General features: G+C 43.9%; 1 protein-coding gene across 1 annotated transcript in view; it reads right to left on the bottom strand.

The window, feature by feature from the left end:
* The window catches only part of MEGF9 (multiple EGF like domains 9), a 240,806-nt gene that overhangs the window by 193,887 nt on the left and 23,344 nt on the right, over nucleotides 1-23,575 (bottom strand). The window contains exon 2 of the mRNA XM_085609973.1: nucleotides 3,550-3,751. Coding sequence (XP_085466099.1) covers nucleotides 3,550-3,751 — 202 coding nt within the window. The remainder of the gene's footprint in view (nucleotides 1-3,549; nucleotides 3,752-23,575) is intronic.

Below are 23,575 nucleotides of genomic sequence, written 5' to 3' on the forward strand. Positions count from 1 at the left end.
CATCAGTCCCAAACCAAGGAACGAGGGATCTACATAACCACCTCCAGATTTATCCATCCTTCTCTCCAAGCCTGCACGAGACAAACTAAACTAAACTCCGTTCTCTAGATCATGAATAATAACAGCACACATGGCCATCAAGAAAATCAACCCACAGTCTAACACACAATGGTCTCAACAGCAGCAAGGGTAAAACAAAATGGTGACTGTTGGACCTGGCCCTTTCTGCCGGGTTATCCCCAAAACAGTTTGCCTTCCTCCGCCTGTTTTTCTGGCCTTCCTTTTGAAACTTTAAGACTCTGGGCACTTTACCACTGCTAATCTCCTGTGCTATCTCCTCTAAACAAGGTATTATTGGCTTACACCTGTTTGGAATATTTGATTAGGAGTCCCTTGCACAGGGGTATAAAATATACCCAAAATTAAATGTTTCTAGTGGGCCTGCAGCACTGCTTGTGCCACCCACAGACATAACCTGTGTGTGTGCTTTACTGCCATTTCAACTTGGCATTTAAAACTACTTGCCAAGCCTTAAAATTCCCTTTTAATACACATAGGTCACCCTTAAGGCAGGCCCAAGGTAGCCCTAATGGCAGAGTGCTGTGTAAGTAAAAGCTAGAACATGTGCTTTTATGTGTGACAAACAGCCTATTTCAGAAGTAGGTGCCGGGCTCAGCGTGCCACTGGATTCAAGCTAACCTGGCTGATGAGGGGCCCAGGATGCTAGTTTCTCGTCCATGGAGGACCTGGCTCGGTCTAGACTGCTCCCATGAGGAGCAGGGTCAAGACTGATTTGCATATGGCAGCGTCTAAACTGGGGTGGCATGGTGAGCAAAAGAGCAATGGATTTAACCTAGATCTCTTGACTGGGGGGGGTGAAGGTTTGATTTGTTCCGCATTCCTTCTATCATTTGTGTGTTTTTTTACTTTTAGAAAGTGGGCATTTTTCTGTGCTTATGACACTTTGTGCTTTGCAGCCTGACTCCAATACACGTCTGGGCTGGGTGACAGCTACACTTGGTGCATACTTTCCAGAGAGCCACAAATCAGGAAAGGTTGGGTGTGACAGGGGATACATCTGCTTACCGATAGGCTTCCTGGGCTGGGAGAGGGAGAGGTGGTTCACACTTAACATTTGAATAGGTTGTGTTCTGCCCACACACACATGGCTGATTTACCCCCTACTGATTATCCGGAGCCAGGGCTTGGCTAAAAGGTATTGTTGTGCACTTCTAAGGGTTCCTTTAAAGTCACCCCTTCATCAAAGACATTTTTGAGTACAAGTACTGGGGCTCTGCCCTCATGTTTTCTGACGCTGAGTGGGACCTGTAACCAGACACTGCTCGTTCTATAGCCTGTATATTGCCAGGAGGACTGTTCTGCTGCCAGGCAGATTCGCCATTTGGACTACCTGCTTTAATATGCTGGCCTGCTAACGGCTAGGTTGCAGGAGGGACTATTATGTGCTGGCCAGCTGCCGGTTTTGATGCCCTGCTAGTGCTCTTCAAGTGCATGCTGGATGGCCCCCTGTTCATGAGGTCTCAGGATCAGCAAAGACCTCTGTCATTTTACTATGCCGTGGGTCTCTGTGGCTCCAGAGTCTGGCAACCATGAGGGACAAAAATCTAAAATTACTTACAAATCACTGAGTAAGTAGCGAGGAGAGCAGGCGCTGCAGATCCCAGGGCCTGTGGGGGCCGAGATGAGCACAAACCCATTGTCTTGCGCTTCACCCTTGACCCCCCCACACGACTGGTATGCCATAGCGGATGGTGATGGAGCACTGCAGCTTTATGAAAAGGAGGCGCGCAGAGCCTCTCTGCTTGCCCCTTCAAGTTGCGTTGCCCAGCACCCAGGGAAGGGCCAGCCACACAAGGTTCGATAGGCCAGCTCCGCCCCTAGAGCTGCGTCATGTGTGAGCAGCATGGGGAGGCTGTGATTGGAGGAGGCAGGCCCCGTCCTCGAGGCATGTGGGTATTCCTGCCGAGTTACCCCACCCACCCCAAAGGCAGACCCGTCCCCACAACAGGTACAGTGGTGGGTAACAAGGCCTTGGAGAGGGGCTGTGTAGCCGTCCAACCTTCCTTAGCGGCCGGGCCTGCCACAGGACAGATTGGCAGTTGGAAGGCCCCAGAGGCTTGTCGAAACACCGTAGGAGTGAGAGGGCATTCATGGCCCGGAAATTGAGGTAAATTGGCCTCCTTGGTTCAAAAGCGGACCTGCTTGAAGCAGGCAGCTAAGCCACAATCTAAACTTGTTTCTCCCTGGGTAGTTATTTCTTTTGGCCACGAGACTGGGAGAAGGGACATTCCTTAATCATGCATTACTTGTACTACTGACTTGCTCTTCATCGTTTTTATCTCGCTTTGATCAGAACTATTTTTCAATACGTACATCGGGAGGAGCATATATGGTATTTTTGTAGTACATGCACTGCCATATTTGACAATTGCATAATGTGCAAACTATTTATGATTCATGTCGTTTTGTTCTTGCCATATATACAATATAGAAAGAATATTTTATATACCCCTGTGAGGAGTCTCTTTAGTGATGAATTCATCCTGTTGCTGTACGATGGCATTGCACAAACGCTTTACACACACCTCTGATGAGGAGCCTGCCTGCTCTGCGCCAAGCTACCTCTGGGTGAGCACGGTTATCTTGGTGTTTTATCTGACTTGCCCAGACTAGAGTTGTGGGTTCTGCCTGGCTTAGGTGCATACCCAAGCCAACCAGAAACCCCATTTCTAACAGAGATCGACAAATGTGTTAGCACTCAAAGCAGCACACAATTCTAACAAGCATTCCATTCATGAAGCTGCAGTTGACTGCTTGATTTATACCATCCCTGACATTGACAGGAAGTGTAATGCTGTTGTCTGGTCAGTTGAAGACTATGAAAATGCAATCCCATCTCTTGCCATTCCTCACTCAATCAATAAATTCACCAACATTAACTACATATCTCTGAACCAAATGAATATAATTCAAAACAGAAGCACTGGCCGTCCCAATCATCTCAAAGATTCCCTCAACATTGGTGCACTTAACATTCTTTCATGACTACTCTTCCCGATAATCTCTAATGGCAACTTAGAAAGCATCTTAAAATCTCTCAAACCATCCTGAAACTGGCTGACCATTTGGTATCTTGGACTCCGAGTGGGCTGCAACGTTTGCAGTCTTTCAGGGCTACATGGTCTGCTATGAACTAGCCCTAAAAATGCTCAGACAATATACTTTAAATATTGCACAAATTGGATCCAAATTGTGAATAATCTGCACAATTTGGATCCATTTTTTCAAAGATGTTAGTCCAAGAACTCTCCACTACCCTGGAAAGGATCAGGTTCGCTTACTACATCTACTCACCATTTGAGCTGACTGAACTGCTGATGTATGTTTTTTCTGCTGTCAGTTACCAGACTGTCTATGATCAATCTACTTTACCAAACTTGTCAGATGGATAGAGCATCTCAAAAGGCAGGATGGAAATCTGCAGAATATATTATTGTTTACATAATGCTTTTCTGCAAATAAACCTACCTGTCACAGACAGCGTTGGCCGCTCCGGTAACATTACAGTCGCAGGGAACGCAGAGATCACTGGTTTGGTTCCGATAAAATCCATCATCACAGTCTCTACACTGCAGGCCAGTGTAACCTGGTGAGCATAAACACTGCCCTGTTGTTCTGTTACAGTCGTATTCACTTTCGCTTCCAACTGTGCTGCAATTACACAAGTGACCTGAAATGGAAAATAAACCAAATCAAACCATGAAGTTAGTGCCCATACATATTACTCGTAGATCAGCATCGGATACAGACTCCCAAACCCCTTATGAAATGTAGTTGACAATTGGTGTGCTGAATGATTGATTAACCTGTAGATATCGAACGCATTTCTAGGTGTGAGCAGGTTCCCTGGTAAAAGTGCACAAAGTTTCCGGAGAAACCCTTTCTGATGGAATGAAAACGTGCCCTTGACTTATACTCAATACTTGTTTTTGGAGTCATGAAACTAGAGAGAGCAAAGGGAGAACAGAGGAAGTCACTGTAAACTCAAGAACATGCTGGCTTGAATGCCACCCTCTTCTTGAGATTACATTAAACGCTCACCCACTCCCATCATTAATACTGAATCAACTGCATTTTATACAATTACTAAAATGTACAAATGGTACATTGATTTCTACGTTGCACTAAGTAGGCACATCTTTCCAACTCTAGCGTACAGCATTTTCTCCGACCTTAAAAGTATCAAGTGCAGATGAAATAGCCGTCCTGCCATACCCAGTGTCTACTGGGCACCTAATCTCCCACTGGCCAGCTGATGAGTGCCCCTGTCAGACAGGGACACCAAAATTGTGTCCAAGCTCGTGCAACAAATATTGTTGGGTTTCTTTTTATGATGGTTTGAGCAAGCTGTAGCTGCTGTGCCAACCGTTCAAAGCGTTCTCTTGGTTCAAACAACGCATGTATTTTAGTTAAGTTGTCCGTTTAGATGGAGAAGGGCTGTTGGTGACACGTTATCAACAAATTCAGCTCTAAAAGAACAGTTCTGAGCTCCGAGAGATGTAGGCAGTTGTTCCCGTCGTCTGGGCTCGCATTTCATGTGTGTCTTTTCTAACTTCTGGCAGAAGGCCACACATGCAATGCCTTAGTTGTTCAGTGAAGATTAGCTCCTACAGTGCCAACATTCTGCATTGATCTTTATTAGTTCTCTTGTTCCATTGAATGTGGTCCAGTCTACGTCTGAAACAGCAGGCCTTATTTGATACCAACAAATAATGGCTCGTGCTACACTCTGACCCATCTTTCAACATTGTGATACTGGCCATATACCCCATTGAGTAATGATGTGACCACCTGCTACCATACGAAACGTGAACGCTTATGTCTTATTCGGATTGCATCAAAAAGGATTTTTGAACAGGATACAGTAGACTATAATTACTCTGTCTTAGAAAAAAAGGGAGTGGCCCTGCTAGCCAAGGGACAGGGTGTCAAATATAGTAACAATATTATAAAAAAGTTTTTCCCTTGGGATCAACGATCAACCAATAAGCCAAATTCAACCATACGTAACAAATCACTTTTAAAAGATGTGTATTTTAGAGAACCCAGCATATAATTCTAAACACAAAATCACAATATAAAAATCACATAAATGTATTCAATATACATCCACACTGATCACTAATACAATTCTTTCAAAAAGCAAACACTGTCCACAATTCATAAAAACAATTCATATAATAAATAGGTCAATCAACAAAAAGAGACAACAACAAGTGACATCTTAAAAATCATCAACAATACATTAATTAGATTGAATCTATATCGGAGTCATGTAATCCTGAAAGATTTCGGACACAATAGTTCCTCGAATTTAATACCACAAGAGCGTCGACGCGTTTTGGTGTGCTAACAAATATTGCACCACCTTCATCACGACCTTTCACGATAATTGTCTCTTTATGGGAAACAATTAGAAATTCAAAGCACATCAAAATGTATTAATAATGAATTCATATATTAGAGTTTTAAATAGTTAATAAAAAGGAAATACATAACCCATCCCACACCACACTCACGCATTCAAACCAAAAGACTCATACCCACACATACTCATACGTCCTGAAAATCAGGAGTCCACCATACTCAGAGCAACAAAGGCAGAACTTGAACACATGGACCAAAATGACTAAACAACAATGACATTGATGATAGTATTTTGTAGGTACATATTATTACCCCGGTCAATAATATGTACCTACAAAATACTATCATCAATGTCTTGTGGTCCATGTGTTCAAGTTCTGCCTTTGTTGCTCGGAGTATGGCTGGACTGCTGATTTTCAGGACGTATGAGTGTGAGTAGAGTGGGATGTGATATGCATTTCCTTTTTATGGACTATTTAAAATTCTAATATATGAATTCATTATTAATTTTTTTTATATGCTTTGAATTTCTAATTGTGGCATGCCTTTGTCTATAGGCCAGCTTCTTGGGCGTTTATACACCAGCCTCGTGTAGCGCATTTAATCAATTCTGGTAGAGAACTCCCGTGTGACTAGTCTGCTTATTTCCCCTGTTTTTCTCTATCTTTATCCAACCTCAGGTGCCCCTCTGTTTGAGTGGAACGGCAGTGTATTCTAGCACTAAAACAGTATACAAATGTCCCATGGCTTACCTCTGGGTCGATTTAACTATCGTCGTAATAGACGTCTGACGCTGCTCTGCAGTCAGGAAATTCTGATGTCTCTATTATGCGGCGTTTAAATACCCCGCCGGCGCCATCCATATTTAACGTGCCACATCTGTGGGGCACTGAGACCTCACATATGAGGTCATCAAAAAGTGCCGCACATATCTCGCCAATCGGCTCATGAAATGTTTGAAAGTGAACATAAAAATAAAGAAAATACTACAAATACTCAATCGGAGTTCGTGCGGAGTTAGAATCCTCGATGTATTTAAAAAAACAATTATTTCTTTAAAATGTGTAAGGGTCAACCATATTTACTGAAAACCTTTTTTTATTTAGATTTCTAAAATATGAGAAACAAACATCTCGGAAGTAGAGTTTTCCTATATCATGTTAAACGCGGATGTCTACTTAACCCGAGCGTGGGGCTATGGGACATAAAGTTCTCTTAAAAACGAGGCAAGCCCCCGTCGTAATGATCATGTGGTATGCCGGCCGGCTGGGACGACAACCACGTACTCAGTGCGTGTAGGGTACCAACCCCATTTTCTCAAAGCTTACTATTGATAAGAAATGGCCCCAAACATTTAGATAGGTGAAAACATTTTTTTAGTTCTTAATCTCTTAATGGGTGTGAGAAGTTGGCCTGGTATATGCTGTTCACTGGTTAAAGTGACCACCTTGTACCATGCCAAGCAACACTTCTGGTGTGGTTGTAAGTCAACCTTTTCGGACTAGCTGCCCTAGTGGTAGCGTAGGCTAAGCAGTCTTTGAGGCTAAACTCGTTAAAGCGTGTTAAGCAAGCTGTTTTACCATATGTAACCCCCCTTTATACCAATGAAAGGACACCACACAGATATATATTCAAAATATATATGTATTTATTACTCAAAGTATCCCCTAGACTCTTTATGAGCACAGGAGCACAAATCGTTAAACAAGAAAGTATTACAATATACAGAAGTTGCACTTTATATGGATAGGCCCTGGTGGCCGATCAAACCATATACTAAAATAGTGGTATAAGTACCACGAACAGGAAAGGGAAAAGGCCTAGGGCCTCTAGAATCGCTCGGCCTACAAGGAGCTAACTTCAGTTAGTGACCAGGAGGTCCACGGGTCGCGTGTGCAGTGAGGAAAGTTACACGCGGGCTCCCATAGGTTTTCAATGGGTGCGTAAAAGTTCAAAAGTTACTGCTAGAAGGGTCTTCTGGATGGACTACGAACTTAAGACTTTAAACACAGACACTAGAGATGTTTCTCTACACTTGGGCACCGGAGTGCCAGCTTTACCTCACCCACAGGAAGCGGGTGCATAGGTCTCGAAGTGCGTCGGGTTTCGTCTATCTGTTCAATGGAGCCTGATGACAAAGATGCTGCAGGCGATCGGTCCAGAAGAGATGCGGTGGATCCAAGGGTGGATCGGAGTTGTAGAAGACCTGAAAGCAGAGGGGACAGTGTTCACAGTCACTAGCCAGTGACCGGCGTGGCACCAGGTAGGTACCAGGCGATGTCGGGTGCAAACAGGTGAGGAGGTGTAGCTCGTCTCCGCAGCCACGTGGTCCCTGAAGGTCGACGACGTCCAGGAGTCGGGTCACGAGCTGTCCCACGCAGGCTCTCGCTGTCGGCGGTGTCGGCGACTCGAAGGAAGCAAACAAGCCTTGGCAAAAGCAGAAGTCGTGAAGAATGAAGAAAGCCGATTACTCTGACCAGCAAGGTCAGAGGGGCTTCTCCTTTGGAGGGGAGCAGGGGCCAGTCTGGAGCAACCAGACCAGCGTCGTTGTTTTCAAGGATCGTCGCCAAAATGGCCACTAGCCAACGGGCCAGGGACCGGGCAGGCACGTCGAGATGCAAAGTGCAGAGGGGCCCCACGCAGATCGTGGAGATGCTGGAGGGCTCACCTTTGGTGCAGATGCTGCTCGGTGGTTGGGCTTCTCAGGACCCAAAGCACAACTTGGAGGGAGCCTCTGTTGTCGCGCTTGCAGCTTGTCGTGGGTCTTTCAAGATGGCTGGCTCCACGTGTCTCGGTGCCTCCACGGGTTCCTTCTTTGCAGGGACTGTGGATCGGGCTGTGAGAGGTCTGGAGGTCCAGGTCTTGTCGGGCTTTGGGCTCGGGCTCCGGCAGGAGGCGGCGGCAAAGCAGACGTCGAGTAGCTGGTTGGTGCTTGCGTTAGCAAGATGGTCACTCCCTGACCATAGGGGAGATTTCCTTCTGTCCTCTGTGCAGCAGAGCGTCGAAGTTCCCGTCTTCTTCTTTGTAGTAAGTTGATTCCAGGATGTCTGAAGTCTTAGGACACAGCTCCTACCTTTAAGCGGATTCTAGGGTCCGGACTACCTGCTAGGTCCCTCTCTAAGGGTGGGACCAGGAAGGGGGGTGGTTACACCCCCAATCCTTTGTCCAGCTCGCCCCAGGTCCGGGGCTGGTGTGCCCCAGGACCGGTTTGAACTGGCATATGCACCGAGGCTCCTTGTGAGCCTCAGGCATGTCTGATTCCATTCAAGCCCTACCTGACCAATACACAAAACCCTGTCTGGGGTGGTGCACGCACCTCCCTGGCAGGAAACCCTTTGTCCACGTCTCCCAAGCTGGAAGGACTCCCAGCAGCAGGAGGGCAGACTTGTGTCTGTGGTGGCAGCGTCCATTTTGTGGAGCTGAGGCTATGTCTGATTTTACCCGGGTTTCAGGTACTGTACATATCGTGTACCTCTAGAAGGGTGGAATGCTAACCCCGTCGCCAGAATTGGCGAGGGGTTAGTATTCCAATTCGTATGACACCTTACTCGACATGTTTTGATAAAGCCAAACCAAAGATAGCATTTAACCGCGAGGTTCATAATGCACTTAAGAGTATATGGTATGACGATATCTGGAAACGGTAGAAGGAAGTTGTTCCGACCACTGCAGACAGGCTCAGCTCATGCCAGAGCACCATCTCACATGGAACCAAGCACTCTGCCTTCAGGATTGTCAAGGCCTGCCATAGGGGTGACTTATAGGTTAACATGTGTCCCATTTAAGGTTAGGTATAAGGTTAGGTATAGGTATACTACACCTAAGTAAGAGGTGGTTACACCAACTTACCCCAGCTGAGTGATCAGCCAGTTGTGTCAAATTTGTTATGCCAGTCCAGGGGTGGCACAATACATGCTTCAGCTCCTGGTGGCCTTAGATACACCAATGCCCTGGGTACCTAGTGTACACTGGTACAGGGGCTCACAGGGTGATCTAGTTCCAATGGGTTATGCACCTAGGGTACATGGAGTCCATTTTAAAGAGAGCAGATAGGCTGAGATCCTGAATGGCAGGATATCAGGCCAACTAAGTCGAAAAACCAGCTAGACACTAGGCAAAAAAATTGGGGGTAACCATAGTCAGATATCCACCTTCCTACAATTGGATACCTCCCATATCAGAAGACCAATAGATTAAAAAGCAAAGGTTGAAAAATCCTAGCCTATTAATTTCAACCAGTCTTCTTTAGAGTTCAGTCCAGTACTGATATTGTCAAGGATGGATATGTACCACTGCTCTCGATTTTTACGTTTAACAGTGATATCACCACCTCTTCTGCTGCCTATTATTCTTTCAATAACAAACCACTTTGAATCTGTACAGGTATGACCAACTTTCAAAAAGTGGTCTACTAATGGAGCATTCTCTTTCTGATTTCTTATTGCTGACTCATGTTCTGATATACGTATCCTTAATTCCAGTCCCGTCTCCCCAACATAGCCCATGTTTCACGGGCAAATGAGAAGATAGACTACGTTCCTACTCTTACAATTGTTGAGGTCCTTTGTCCATAAATTATGTTTATTATATACTACGTTCTTCCCTTCTATACATTGATCGCAGATTATGCAACCACCGCATTTGTGGTTGCCTATTGCTCTAGTGCCCTCAATGGTTCGTTGTCTTATTTCACTTGTTTCTCTATATGTGTGTACCAATTCCTTCCTAAGATTATTATTGCATTTAAATGCAAATATGGGATGATCTATGCTGATTTCTTCATTTTCGTTTAGAATGGCCCAATTTGAATTGATGATATTCTTCATCTTGTTGCTTATACTAGAAAATTGACTCACAAAGACTATTTTCTGAATCTTATCCTTATTCTGTTTCTTTATGTTAGAGTTACTAAGCATGCTGTCCCGGTTGTAGAACCTGGCACGTTTAAAAGAGTGATTTATTAGCTTCTTAGGGTAGCCTCTGTCTTTTAGTTTTGATTTTAAATTTTCTGAATGTTTGTATAAGTCAGTCAATGAGGAACAGTTCCTTCAGAGATGAAGGAACTGTCCAAAAGGTATATTATCTTTTTGGGCTCTAGGGTGGTGGCTAGTATAATGTATTCTTATCGGTGGGTTTTGTAAAAAAGTTTCACATCTACGAAAGTGATTTATATTACGTATGGTTGAATGTGGCTTATTGGTTTATAGTTGATTCCAAGCGGAAAAACTTTTTAAAAATATTGTTACTATAATTACTCTGACCCCTATCTATTGCTTGTTGTGACTGTAGGGCAGTGCTAAGAAGAGACAGTCCACCCCCACTCCCCGACTGTGGCGCTATCTATATGCAGGCCGCATTCCCAGTCAGGTTTTAAGTGTCCCATGCTTTTTTTGCAGCATGGCATCTTCCTCAGTCTCAGCCGTGGTGCTGCCATTAACATTCTTTTAAGGCCTGTTCCCATAATGACCACTCCACGAAAGCCTCAATTTCCAAATTGTTGCAGTCTACGGCGAGTTGCCTCTGTGCTGAAGAGTGTAGACTTCTCTAAACGATATTGATATGGCATATCTAGTTTCTTTCTAGATTTTCAGAAATACTTCAACCAAGTGTGTACCAGATAAAGTGCCACCAGTCTTGGGACATGACGTCAGATGCCACAACAACTACCATTACATTATTTGCCTTGTGGAGAATTACACAGTGTATTCAAATCTATCTCACTAGACCGTGCCACTCTACACCACTAGGAAGTGGCTGTGTTGTATACTTTCCCCTCACACAAAGTCTCTATTTGTGCACTTCGTCTGTGAGCAAGGACTCCACTGCTGGAGCTTTCCAAATTTTCTTTTCTTGGTTTAGTTTTAATAGGTCTGTTTCAGTGGATCTGAAGAATTACCCAGAGGCATCAGAGTGTTTTGCAAATCTAATAAAAACATGCATGCTAGAGAACCCAATTACACTTACTGCAGGAAAAAAACAGTAATAGATTAAATGGAAGAAAAGTGCAGTTAGCTTTCATGGACTTCAGGAGAGTAGAAGTTGTTCAGAGACCTGCCAGAAGTACACAGATGCAATTATAGAGGGGCTGCGTCACAGACTCAAGATTCCTAAGAACCACATCTTTGCAGATGACCATTTGCCTTTTGCAAGAACAACCACTTGGGGACCATCATTTGTTAGCAACTGTGGTGGTGCAAATATCTCAGAGCAGCACTTTTCAGAACTTGCAAATCACCTTGGATAGCATACGAAAGCAGGAAAGAAATACAGAAACGTGCCTGAATATGACCCCACAGACCTTTCCACGTCCTTGGTCCACATTTCTGTAGTCCTAAAATTGCTTAGGTGTGAGAACCCATTTGCTAAAATTAGCCTAACCTAGAAGGGGCATTTGCACACGTGTAACCTGTGTGTGTTCATACAGGGGTGTGTGAACTGTATGAACATACTGAATCCTTCCCATGCGCACTATGGTTTAAGACCATATCACCGTTTTATTTTTAATTCATTAAACTAGCAACTTTATTTCAATTGACGAGTCTTTATGTGCAAGGGTGAACCGTGCTATGTACTGTAAAGCGGTTAGATCTCTAGTGCTGGATTTGGAGCACACCTCTCCTCTTAACACTCCAAGAGGTGTTAACGTAACAGAATATGATGTTTTCAGGGAGGCTTAGAGAGACTTAAGCTTCATGTAACAGAGGAGGCTCACATCGTCATGGAACATTTTACACCATCAGCTTGAATGTGCTCCTATTGATTCGTATGTGGCTCGAGAGTTTTGACTTAAGGAAGATTGTGAATTTTTACCTTCAAGACCAAGTGGTTATTTGTTGCATGTAGGAAGCTGGCTCTGTATATGGTATACCACTAACTAGGTGGTTACACCGTGCCCAGAGTCCAGAGATTTTCCCAGAAGTGTAGAGGATTCAATGCAAACCCAAAATGATCCATTGTGGCAGCGTGCGAGCAGCCTTAGGCCAAACACAAAGGAGTGTAAGACATTTGTTGTGCACACAATGACCAATAAATGACAACTCAAAAAGGAGATCCACAGAAATTTTAGAACAATAAGGTTTGCTTGAGTTTTAACACCTAGATCTTCGCAAAAATGTAAGTATATTTTCAGGAAAAATACTTTAGTCTTTCAAAAGTCGACACTTGGTGACATTTTCAAACAGTTCAATGTTACCCTATGGATGAAAACAACAATGGGGTTTCACAGCTAAGTACCCAAGTAAGTCAAGTACCCAGTCTTCAAGGTTTAAGATCAGCAGAGGGCAAGGTTCAGGTAAGCACAAAGTCAGCACCACTAGCGGCACAGGGGCGGCCCGGTTCAAAGGTCAACTTTGGAGATGGGTGCAATGTGTTTCAATGGAGCCTGGACAGCGCTTGACCAGCGCTACTTGCAGGTAAGTAAATCAGTTGCAGGGGCCTAGCTTTGGGGATTAGAGCAAGCACAGGAGGGGCCACAAGGCAGATCCAATATACACCACCAGCGGCATAGGGGTAGCCGGGTGCCCAAACAGGCTGCAGACGTCGAGCCAGAGGCTGCACGAAGGAAACCAGCGACAGCAGAGGTAACTTGGACTCAGGATCGCTGGGGGAACCTTTCTTGAATCATTGGGCCACCTGGACACAAGCTGGAGGAGTTTGGTGCAGAGGGGTCATGGATCACGGGATCTGGAGGACACCAGATTCCTTGGTGTTTTCTTTGTGGACAGAGCCGCTGTCCTCAGTTCTGGTATTCTTCGGAAGCAAGCAATCCTCCCAGGGTTTGTGGAGGTCGCTGACTGCTGGACAGGTGTTGCTTCTTCTCAGGATTTGGGGCCTGCAGACAGGCCGGTAGGGTTGGGGCCAAGTCAGTAGGCGTCTTCAGTCTTCTGCAGGGCCTCTTCTTCATCCTTTTTCTTCTTCGGTTGGCTGGAACTAGTTTCAAGGTCTGGAGGAGGGACCTAAATACTAAATTTAAGGATGTTTTAAGGGATTGTCAGGTAGGGCAAATGGTCACCTCACCTTGGGTGACTAAACCATCAATTTTGCCACCCTCCTGTGGGAGGGCGCATAGTCCTAGCCCCGACTGGAGGGGTGCCCACATCTTTAAGATGTCGGGGACTGAAAGGTGTACTTTCTTCTCGCCTACTTCACCTTTGGGGTGGAGTTGGCCACACCTATTCTTCCTAGATTTTCTCGATGGATTTCCTAGCCAAATTGGGGGTGTAAACCGGGGGCTGCCATCTGCTGTTAGCAGCAGAGGCTGGGGGTCACATTACAAAGGTGGTAGGCTTTGAAGCTTCCCTCTCGAGCATTGTGCCCATCCTAGAGGAGGCCGTGTGACAACTCCGCCCAGGATGTGCACGGTTTCTGGTCGTAGAGAGCAGGGGCTCTCGCCCCAGGGGTCAAGAAACATGTCTGGTTGGGAGTCTGCCTAAAGCTATTTTGTGCCCACACCAGGGTTGGTAGGTTTTCAGGGGGCACCTTCTGAGTACACGATTCAATAAACCCCATACTGGCATCAGTGTGGGTTTATTGAGAGGAGTAGTTTGGTACCAAAACCAACACTCCTGGTTTCCGAGAAGCCATCTTGGTGCTGGGGAACTTGAGTTGGCGCGTTTCGAACCCATGTACTCTCTATGGCTTCCCTGGAACTTACAATATTTAAGTCCATTCTTAGATATTGTAAAGGCATATCTGCTCATGCAGATATGCCCACACCTGTGGTATAGTGCGCTTTGCCTTGGGGCTACGAGGCTTGCTAGAGGGGTGACTTGGGTAGTGCTAGTTGCCATGGCACACAGGCAGCGTGCCATGCCAACTTTGTCGTTTTGTCTGCACCAGGCCATGTATGATGCAGTGGCAGTCTGCATGGCTTAGGTGAGGGATCCCTAGGGCACCCTCTTCAGTCCCAATGCCCTAGGTATCCAGGTGCCAACTGCGGAACATTTTTAGGGAAGGAGCAGTAGCACAGGGGACGTAGTTGGCAGGGACCCTGTGCACTACAATTGAAACCACAGCAAATACCAGGCAAAAAGTGGGGGCTAACCATGTCAAGAGGCAGCTTCTCACACTGCACCAGTATGAAACTCCAAGAATCGCTTTTTAGAATCCTACTCTAGTGGAGACAAATGTTGTAGCCAAGAGTGTGGAAGGTACAATATCTTAATTTCAATCCGTCAATGTAGACAATGGGTCGAAGTCAGAGGTTACTACAGTGTTCAAAAAGGTTCCTTAGACGAGATGAAAAATGAAAGATGAACAGTTCAAAGACAAAAACATTCTGTGCAGCAAAGCTCTTTAAAAATAGATGGTTGTGGCATGGTTCACTTAACACACAGAGCCACAAGTAGACCTTGTGCTGCTGTGGGGAAAGAGTGATTATGTTCCGTTAAAATGGGGCACTTCTCAAATAAGTGTTTGATGAAAGGTAATAACTGGTTTCTCTGGTACAAGAAAATGCACCTACAGTAGATGAATCAAAAAGGATCATTTTAGGTGTGGTGAAGGAGATTCAAGATATTGCAGAAATTACATTGGGTCTAGAAGACAGTGCAAGGATGGTGCAGTCAATTGTGGCTGTTCGAGTGCATGTGATTCTGAATGTTATAGCAATACGTGTCTCAACACAAAGGTGAGTGAGAATCAGGAAAAATAATCAATTGCTTTGTAAATTGAAGAATAACAGTAGCCTCAAACTAACTAGAATTAGATGGTTTGACAACGGAGGCGGTAGCAGATTCAGACTCTCTGTTCACCATCAGATATAACAATAACTTTTACTAAAATTGGAAACAAAACAAAATCACAGCACAGGAGTATGGTGGAAAGACAAAATCGAATATTTTACATCATCGATTGCTTTGAGGGAAGAACCATTATCGAGAAGGAGTAAGCAGCAGGTAAAGGTCAGCACGTTTTGGTGTGGCGCCATCAAAATAACGAGTGCACTCCGCCCTAATGCCGTTTGCCGGTCTGATGTTTTGGCCCCAGTATACGGTTTGTTAATTAATGAGAGCTTACATCACGAATGACAAAAATTTTAATTTCCGTTTACAAATGAGCTTGGCAAAGTAGGATTGTCTTACCTTATTCGACTACATAACAAATTAAGTGCCAGTGCAAAAAGATTAAGAAATTTACAGATTAGTGTTTGCAAAGATTTAACAAAAAAATGATTAAGGACTGTGTGATTAAGGTGTCAAAGTGCCTCCCAGCGTATCACAACTGTATCTCCGATTATTCTGGTGCGCAAGAAGTCTGTCAGTTTAAAATTGTGTGCCACCTTTCGCTCACTTAATGGCATTACGCAACTATCTGCTTGTTTACCTTCTCATTTTTAGAAGGCAACGGCTACGTTAGATGGATCAAAACATTTCAGTATTCTGGATGTCAAATATGATTACCATCAGACAGAACTAACACTAAAATGTATTTCAAAACTAACACCCACTTCAAGAAATATTACAAAGTTTATTACACCAGAAGGGACTTGCTGACATACTAGAATAATATTTAAGTTGGCTTCTGTGGCCTCTTTTTCAGAAGTTGATGCACAATTTATTGTGTGTCATGGCCGGGTTTCTTGTTTATCAGAATGATATTTAGGTCTTTGGTGGTTCAGGTGTGGGACACAATATAAGATTTGATTAGAGAAGGTACTATCAATTTTGCAGAAAAGGTGGATGATATTGAAGTTAGAGAAATGAAGGTCCTTATCGGAGGAGGTTGAATGTTTGGCTCATAGCTTTTCAGGAAATGGAATTTATCCTAGGAAAGTTCTGTTACAGTCGTAGAACTCGAGAAAAGCTGGAAAGCATGTTTGTTTGAGCTAACATGAAAGCTTTCCTGTGCCTCCTTAAAAATGAAACTGACGTCATCTCCACTGAATCCATATTAAATTCTAGCCAAAAATATTCGAATAGTCTACGCTACTGGGTCAGAACTGGGCGCAGTTTCAGTCAGAGCGTTGCTGGAAAACATCACACAGTGGCATTTGCTTCTAACACACTTACTGAAGTGGAGGAACGGCATTCCACCACAGAGAGGCACTGGAATGTGCTTGTTGGGTGGAACATCACCAGTAATATATGCATGAGAGTGGATTGCCTGCCTAGATTACCCTCTGGAGGTAGTAATGGAAAAGATAAACTGGGAGGAGAAGGAATTGTTGTCACAATTAAAGAAGCCACTGGAGATTGGGGAAGAATTGTGATACAGTAGGAGAAGGAGGCATGAAAAGAGACACTATTTTAGAGAGGCTAAAGCAGTATAGCAGCAAGTACTTAGTCAAAGAAGATGGAATTGTTTCCAGACCTTCAGGTGTTTATGGAAGGTTAGGGAGGTGATCTCTATGATGGGTGACTTGGAGATAAAAGTGGACTGGTCTGTACTGGAGAAACGTTTCAGAAGAAAATTATTAGTGTTGCTCAGGTATGGCACATGGAAGAAGCAGCAACATAAAAAGGACACAGGTGTTCTGGTTGCCTTACTTGGACGGCCAGATTATGAAGTATGTTCAAAAAAGTTAACTTTGCTGTAATACTGACCAGTCGCTCAAATCATGTACACTATCTTAAGCTCCTCGACAGGAAGTTGCAACGGATTTTTTGGATAGATGTAATTGAAGTAGGCAGAGTTAAGATGGTTCGGGAAATCAATTCTGATTGAGAGTTGAATTTTTAAAAGGAGTGTTTTCACCGAGGGAATTCCTAGAACTATTAGGTCAGACAATGATGTACAATTTGTTTCTCGGAAGCTGGGTAGATATTTTGAGGAGTAAGGGGTGAAATACAAGTGTACTTCATTGTATGTACACAAATGTTAAATGGTTTGGTCGAGAGGCTCAATAAGTTGGTTGTCATGGGTGTATGACTAGCATGGAGACCAGGTTTAGATTTAGGGACCCATCAGTGAGTTAATATGGACTCATCGCTGCACCCCACATAATATCACAGGGTTTTCACACCTCTTGGTACTAAAATGAAGGAATCCAATAACTAGTTTAAATCCAGAATGACTGTGGTCCTAACTATGATGCTTTAAAAGAGGCCAAGAAATGTACTACATACAACCCTTTACTGGGCACTCAGAGTAGCTAGGGCAAGGGTTTATAAGCTTCTCAGGTAGGAGGCTTGTGTAGTTATAACTCAAAAATGAACAGTCAAACAATAGACAAAAACACCATGTCCAGCACCAGTGCTAAAGGAGCTCCTCAAGAACTATGCAGAGAGACCTGGGGACCTGTTTCCAGCGGGAGTCACTCCTCGATAACTCGCTCAGGGTCATTGGCTTCCTTTTTGTGCTGCACACTCTGAAATACAATGAGCCTACCCTCAGACAGTCACTCCTCCTGCACGGCCATGCACATTCCATCCATCTCTTAGACGTTAGGCAGGTTTCTAGGTTCCTCAGGTAGATCCTAAACTCTTCCATCAGAAAATGCTGACTTCATGCAAACTAGTTTACATTCCCCTCCCTTTAATATCTGGGTCTCCAACCTCCAACTACAGGAATTTAGGAAATACACTTCTACTCTCTTGAGACACTGAACAACTAGGGGCACTGAAAACAAACCGACCTATAGAGGAAGGGGACAGCCTTCTGTCATAGATTATATATTTGCCTTCAAGCGCCTCTTGCAGTGGTGCTTCAATGATGCATAGTAGAAACCCAGTGGGGAGAAAATTATGCTCTTATGTTTGAAGGTATTCTACTGGTGTGCAAGGATGAAACACCATTAGTTCATGATGGCACTAAACATACTAGAGATAGACTCAGATTAATCTGGCACCTCAAAGATCATAATGCCACACTGGGTCTGTTCTTAAAAAATAATGTATTCGTATTTTTGGGGTGTTTAGACGAAGACTTGGGGGGGGGGGGGTGGGGTGGAGTACTAGCAGCCTCTTACCAACTCCTGTGCACTTGTATTAAGAATCACCTGTTGAACAGCTGTTTCTGCCACGAAGCACCCACGCTGGTTCGATGCTAATTGTTCTACAGCCAACCACCGCCTGAGGAAGGCATTGATGGGACCCCTAGAGATGCGGGGGAGGTCCGGGAGCCAAGGCTAGCCTATAAGCGTGCCCTTAAGAATAGGAAACATTCCCTGTATAAAAGAGAATTGGAAGCACACCAGTTTGCAGCTGCCCAGAACAGTAGCAAGGTTATCTGGGACACAATCAACAGGCTCCAGCAGTGGCATACGCCCTGCCCCCACACCCCCACCAACGTCTGCAATGTAATATCTCGAGCCAGCTGGAGAAGCATTTTACCTCCATTTACCATCAGTCTGAAGAGAAGGTATGTACTGCCAGGCTACATGAGCTTCTAGAACACGCCACCTATTTACGGGTCTTGATCCAGGAAGTGGGGAATGAAATCAGACTTCGCTCTAGTGGGAAAGCTCCGGGGCCTGACAAGATCCCCATGAATTTACTTCAATGTAATTAGGGTCTGTGGGGATCCCTGCTTACCAATCTATTGAACAACTCTGTGTAATTCGATCCCAGAGTCTTGGACCCTCTCTACTATAGTTTCAATCTTCAAAAAAGGTGATAGAGGGTCCCCCAAACGCTACAGGCTGATATCTCTTATCGACAGTTCTGTAAAGATTCTGGTGAGGGTTATTTGTTGTTGCCTGCAGACCTGGGCTGGCGACAATAATACTCTGTCTCCCTGCCAGTATGATTTCCGTCCCGGGCTTGGCACAGTGAAGCAGTGCCTGAACTTGCATTTGATTGTGAGCAAGTACACCATCGTCGGGCACTGCCCACTGTACCTGGCCCTTATAGGCCTGTCTTCTGCATTTGATCGCGTAAATAGGAGCACATTGTGGACAATATCAATTAATCTTGGGCTAGATGTTCCCCATGTCAACTTTCTACACTCCTTGAATGAAAACATAGGGGCTAGGGTGAAGTGTGGCTGGACAGGTGAACTATCGGATGTTTTACCATTCGCTAGTGGGGTGTGAGCACTGCTCATTATCAGGCCCTGCTATCTGCAGCCTACTGGTAATATTGTAAAATTAACACAGCCTTTACTTAACTTTAAAATGAAAATGTGACCCTTTGCTTATTTAGAAATAAACGTAACGCTGCAAGCTACTCTGAAGGTGGCTGGGAGCTATTGGTAGCTCGCGATCCACTGGTTGGAGACACCAGAATTTTATACATTCTATATTTATATTTTATTCATCATATACAAAGACGTAAACCTTTTCCTGTGGAGCTACTTCAAGGAAAAGTAGACCCGACTGGAAATTAAAAAAGCTAGAACTAAATCACACTGAATTCTATAAATGGCAAAAAAGATAAAATGTCCAAAACTATGCCAAGGATCAAGAATTAATCACCCATCATTCAGATAATCTTAAACTCAACCAATCTTTCTATCCTTTCATAAAGTCTAACCTGTTCAAAATGTTCCTTAATGTTTAACCTAGTAATAGTCTGGGGGATAACTGAAGACTCGAAACACACTTCCGGTTCTTCCCAAAGACATAAATTCACCCCTGTTCAGATTGTCCCTTTATATTACATCCGTTTCTCTCCAGTTTTCTTGCATTGCTTTGTAAATCCTTCTATTAAGCTAGACTTCTGTTATTGAATGTTTTAATATATGAGCAGAATACATAATACATTTGGAACTCAGGTTAATGAGACTCGACAACACACTTGGGATTGAAAACTGGCATCATATTAAAAACTTTGCCATACAACCAAAACACTTGTCAGACTATATTTATTGTTTTAGGGTCATCCTTTTCTATTTATATAAGTACTGGAGGCAATTACAGTTTAAAGAAAACCTTGCTTTCAGGCCCATATTAGAAATAACATGGTAAAGCTAGCTAGGTGTTGAGATAATACACTATTTGGCCAACATAAAAATTAATAAATTGAAAAAAGAGCAAATACTTAATTCACTATCCTCCTCCGCACTCAAAGACGATGATGCCATGTGAAAACCACAGACTTGAATAGAACCTTTCTATGTGCCACAGCTTAAAAGGCACTGCACAAAAAGATAACATAAATAGAATACATCACAATTGGCCTATTTTGGACCACTGAACTATGTGTACTTGCAAAGGTAACCGGTCAAAAGAACAAATCATGCGATAATCCATTTATTATTAATGCAATGAAACACGAAAAAGAAACTTCTAAACCACCATTGTCTGGTCGACCAAAGGGTATAATGTAAGTGAAAGGAAGGGTAAAAATGCTGAACGTTCTGCATAATCAATGCTGCTATCTCCTAACACGGCAACCAAACTCGGCTAATGCATACACACCCTCCTCTGTCTAACACTTTTATGGGAAGAGTTTCTTCGGGCTCCAGAACCCATATTGATCTGAAAACCCCACCTCAAGAACACTCCTAGATGTAAATGCTATTGGCATTCTAATTAACTCTCAGCAGAAGGAAACAAACCAAACTTTGAAAAAATAGTTTTAAAAAACCCTGCTCCAAATACAACAAAATATGACGATTACCACATGATTCAGAGAGTTCAAAGATCTCATGACGGAGACAGACCTTCCAGAGAATGCTCGGGAGAGGAGCACTTTCCAGTCACCTGCGAGGTCATCACTGTGTTGGCATTTCAGCTTAGCTGGTTCCTGTTGATCCTTCTGCGAGGAATGTCCAACCTGTGACCAACAAGGGGACCTATGTACATTGCCTTCATGTAAAAGGGAGTTAGATCATCCTATAGGGGATTTTTGGCAGGCCAAACACAAACTAGACAACCAAGTTAGGGAACACTATACTCAGTACTTGTATGCCAGCAAATATACACTGTTTTAGCAAGATGGTGGAGATGTTCATTCTCTTCACCGTCCTTATACTTCTAATCACTTATCTGCTTCTGTCTATTGATCACTGCAGCACATATATTTGATACAACAATCACGATGGTTCAATAAATATTTAAAAAGCCCCTTTGTGTCTTTCTTGTATCTCTCTCTGAGGGCACACAAGTGGCTGAGCGAAAAGGTGCGAGATCTGTAATCACGATTTCTGAGAGGGATCAGGGTTGTCATGTTCTGAGGTTGCCCAAACCATTCGCCACCCATCTAAATTAGGGGGTGTATGGGGCACTGTGAGCTAGATGGCCTTTGGGACAACATATCCTAAGGGAGTGTATAGAATCAGTCTGGCACCAATCCCAACGTTTATGTTGCCCAACAAATGCGCAGTTCCTACTGGAAAGTGGAAACCAAACAACATGGTGCTGCTAATGATGGTAGTTTGGGTTCCTATTTAATGGATCGCCTTAGTAGTTCTCTTGCGCATACTCAGAGACCCCTACTTACCTCCTAACTGGAGACGTCCGTGGTGGTAGGGACTATCCTCCTCAGCCAAGTAGGTAAACCCTACGTATTGGCTGTAGGTTGTTCAAGCTTGAACCTTCAAAAAGGATCTATTCCCATTGGGTTACTCTCTCTCAAATTCATACACAACAATGTCTGGCGATGAAACTGATCCAGCACTTAATATTGCTGAAAACTGCAGACACATGGTTACTCAGAAACTATTACAACATGGTCTCAACCTTAAGGGTGGATAGGTTACCTTTGTGGTTGAGACTCACAAAGCATACAGGACAGAGGCATTCTATTCACTGGTTACATTCCCAGCAGCAAACAACACACCAAGGTTATTTTACACCTATAAACAGGATGAAGTACCAGATAATTATACAGCACCTGTAGAAGTAGAAATACCTTTAACATACCAAGTACACAGAAACTGGTTTAGTGGCGTGCATGTGTGTCTGTACACGTACAGCCCCCACAATTTTAGCAATGAAGGAGCAGCATGGCCAGTCTTAGCCGGATACACAACACATCAAAATGTTGACAACTTATCAGCAACACATTTGCGGACACTATACAAACACTTTGTGACATTATACAGATGTATGACAGTTCTCTATGCGAACATCAACACTTACCCCTGCGCAGACTGATCAAGCTGCATAACTGGCTACACCAGGCATCAGCCCGCAAACATTGAATGCAGCCATGGGTAAGATTCCCATTAGATGGGAGGAGATTCTGTTCTGGATTGCACAAAAGACAATCCAGCTGAAAGCAGTGTCTCCCCATACATGACTGGAGGAAAAATACAGAAAATTAAGAATATGATTGCCAAAGGAGATGGCTCCAACTTCAGAAGACAGCACCACATGGGGTACAATTTTTGCTGCAGAATATTCCAGGAGACACGGTAATCCTTCATTGGCTGTTTTGCCAGAAGAGCTTAAACAGATCCAGAATGAGGACGGGGCAGCACTTGCCCTGGACTTGAGGATGAAACCGATGGGCAATTTTGCTGCGGTATCCGACATTATGTTGAGTTACATAAAGGTGGCAGCAGCAGCGTTGGTCATACGCCAGTTTCTAAGGGATACGACTCCTGCGCAGCAGAACGCGAATTACCTAAAACTAGCGAAGAAACCTATGCAACGCTGGGTAGATATAATTTAGGATCCAGACCTGGTAAACCATAGTAAAAGAGTAATTCTGAGAAGGTTAGCTCTAAGGAAGAACCAGAGTCTTCTACAAAGAATAATCAGGAAAATAAGACAAATGAGCACAAAACAATTATCACGAGGTGGGTCTCCTCCACTGAACAGCGCTATAAACTGCAAAACCGTGATAACATTAGACAGCCTGACAGGTATTCAGATACTAATACATGTTCATCTCGCTACTTTCAGGAGTCATCCGCAAAACGTTCAGAGAGGTGGATTGTCACAGCACATATCGGAGCACGTGAAACTAAAGAAGGACTCACAACGCTTCTGACAACATTATTAAATAGGAAGATAAACCTAAAACATCCAAACCTCAAATCAAAAAGAAGAAGGTATATGGACTTAAGGTCAGGCATGCCTTGGATATTGAGGACACTGCTTCTGAGCAGGGAATGGGCCGTGACCATGCTGGATAGTGCAGCAGAAATCACAACGGTTCACCAGACCCTTATGGAATGTCTGGTGGGAGTAGCACTGAGCGTCCCACATCATTTATACAAAATACAACTCTAATTGGAGGGGGATGTACCTAGAAACATTAATGTTCTCTTTAGGGAGGACTCAACATATGCTTACTAT

Source organism: Triturus cristatus, chromosome 1_2, assembly GCF_964204655.1.
Source record: "Triturus cristatus chromosome 1_2, aTriCri1.1, whole genome shotgun sequence".
NCBI classification, from domain to species: domain Eukaryota; kingdom Metazoa; phylum Chordata; class Amphibia; order Caudata; family Salamandridae; genus Triturus; species Triturus cristatus.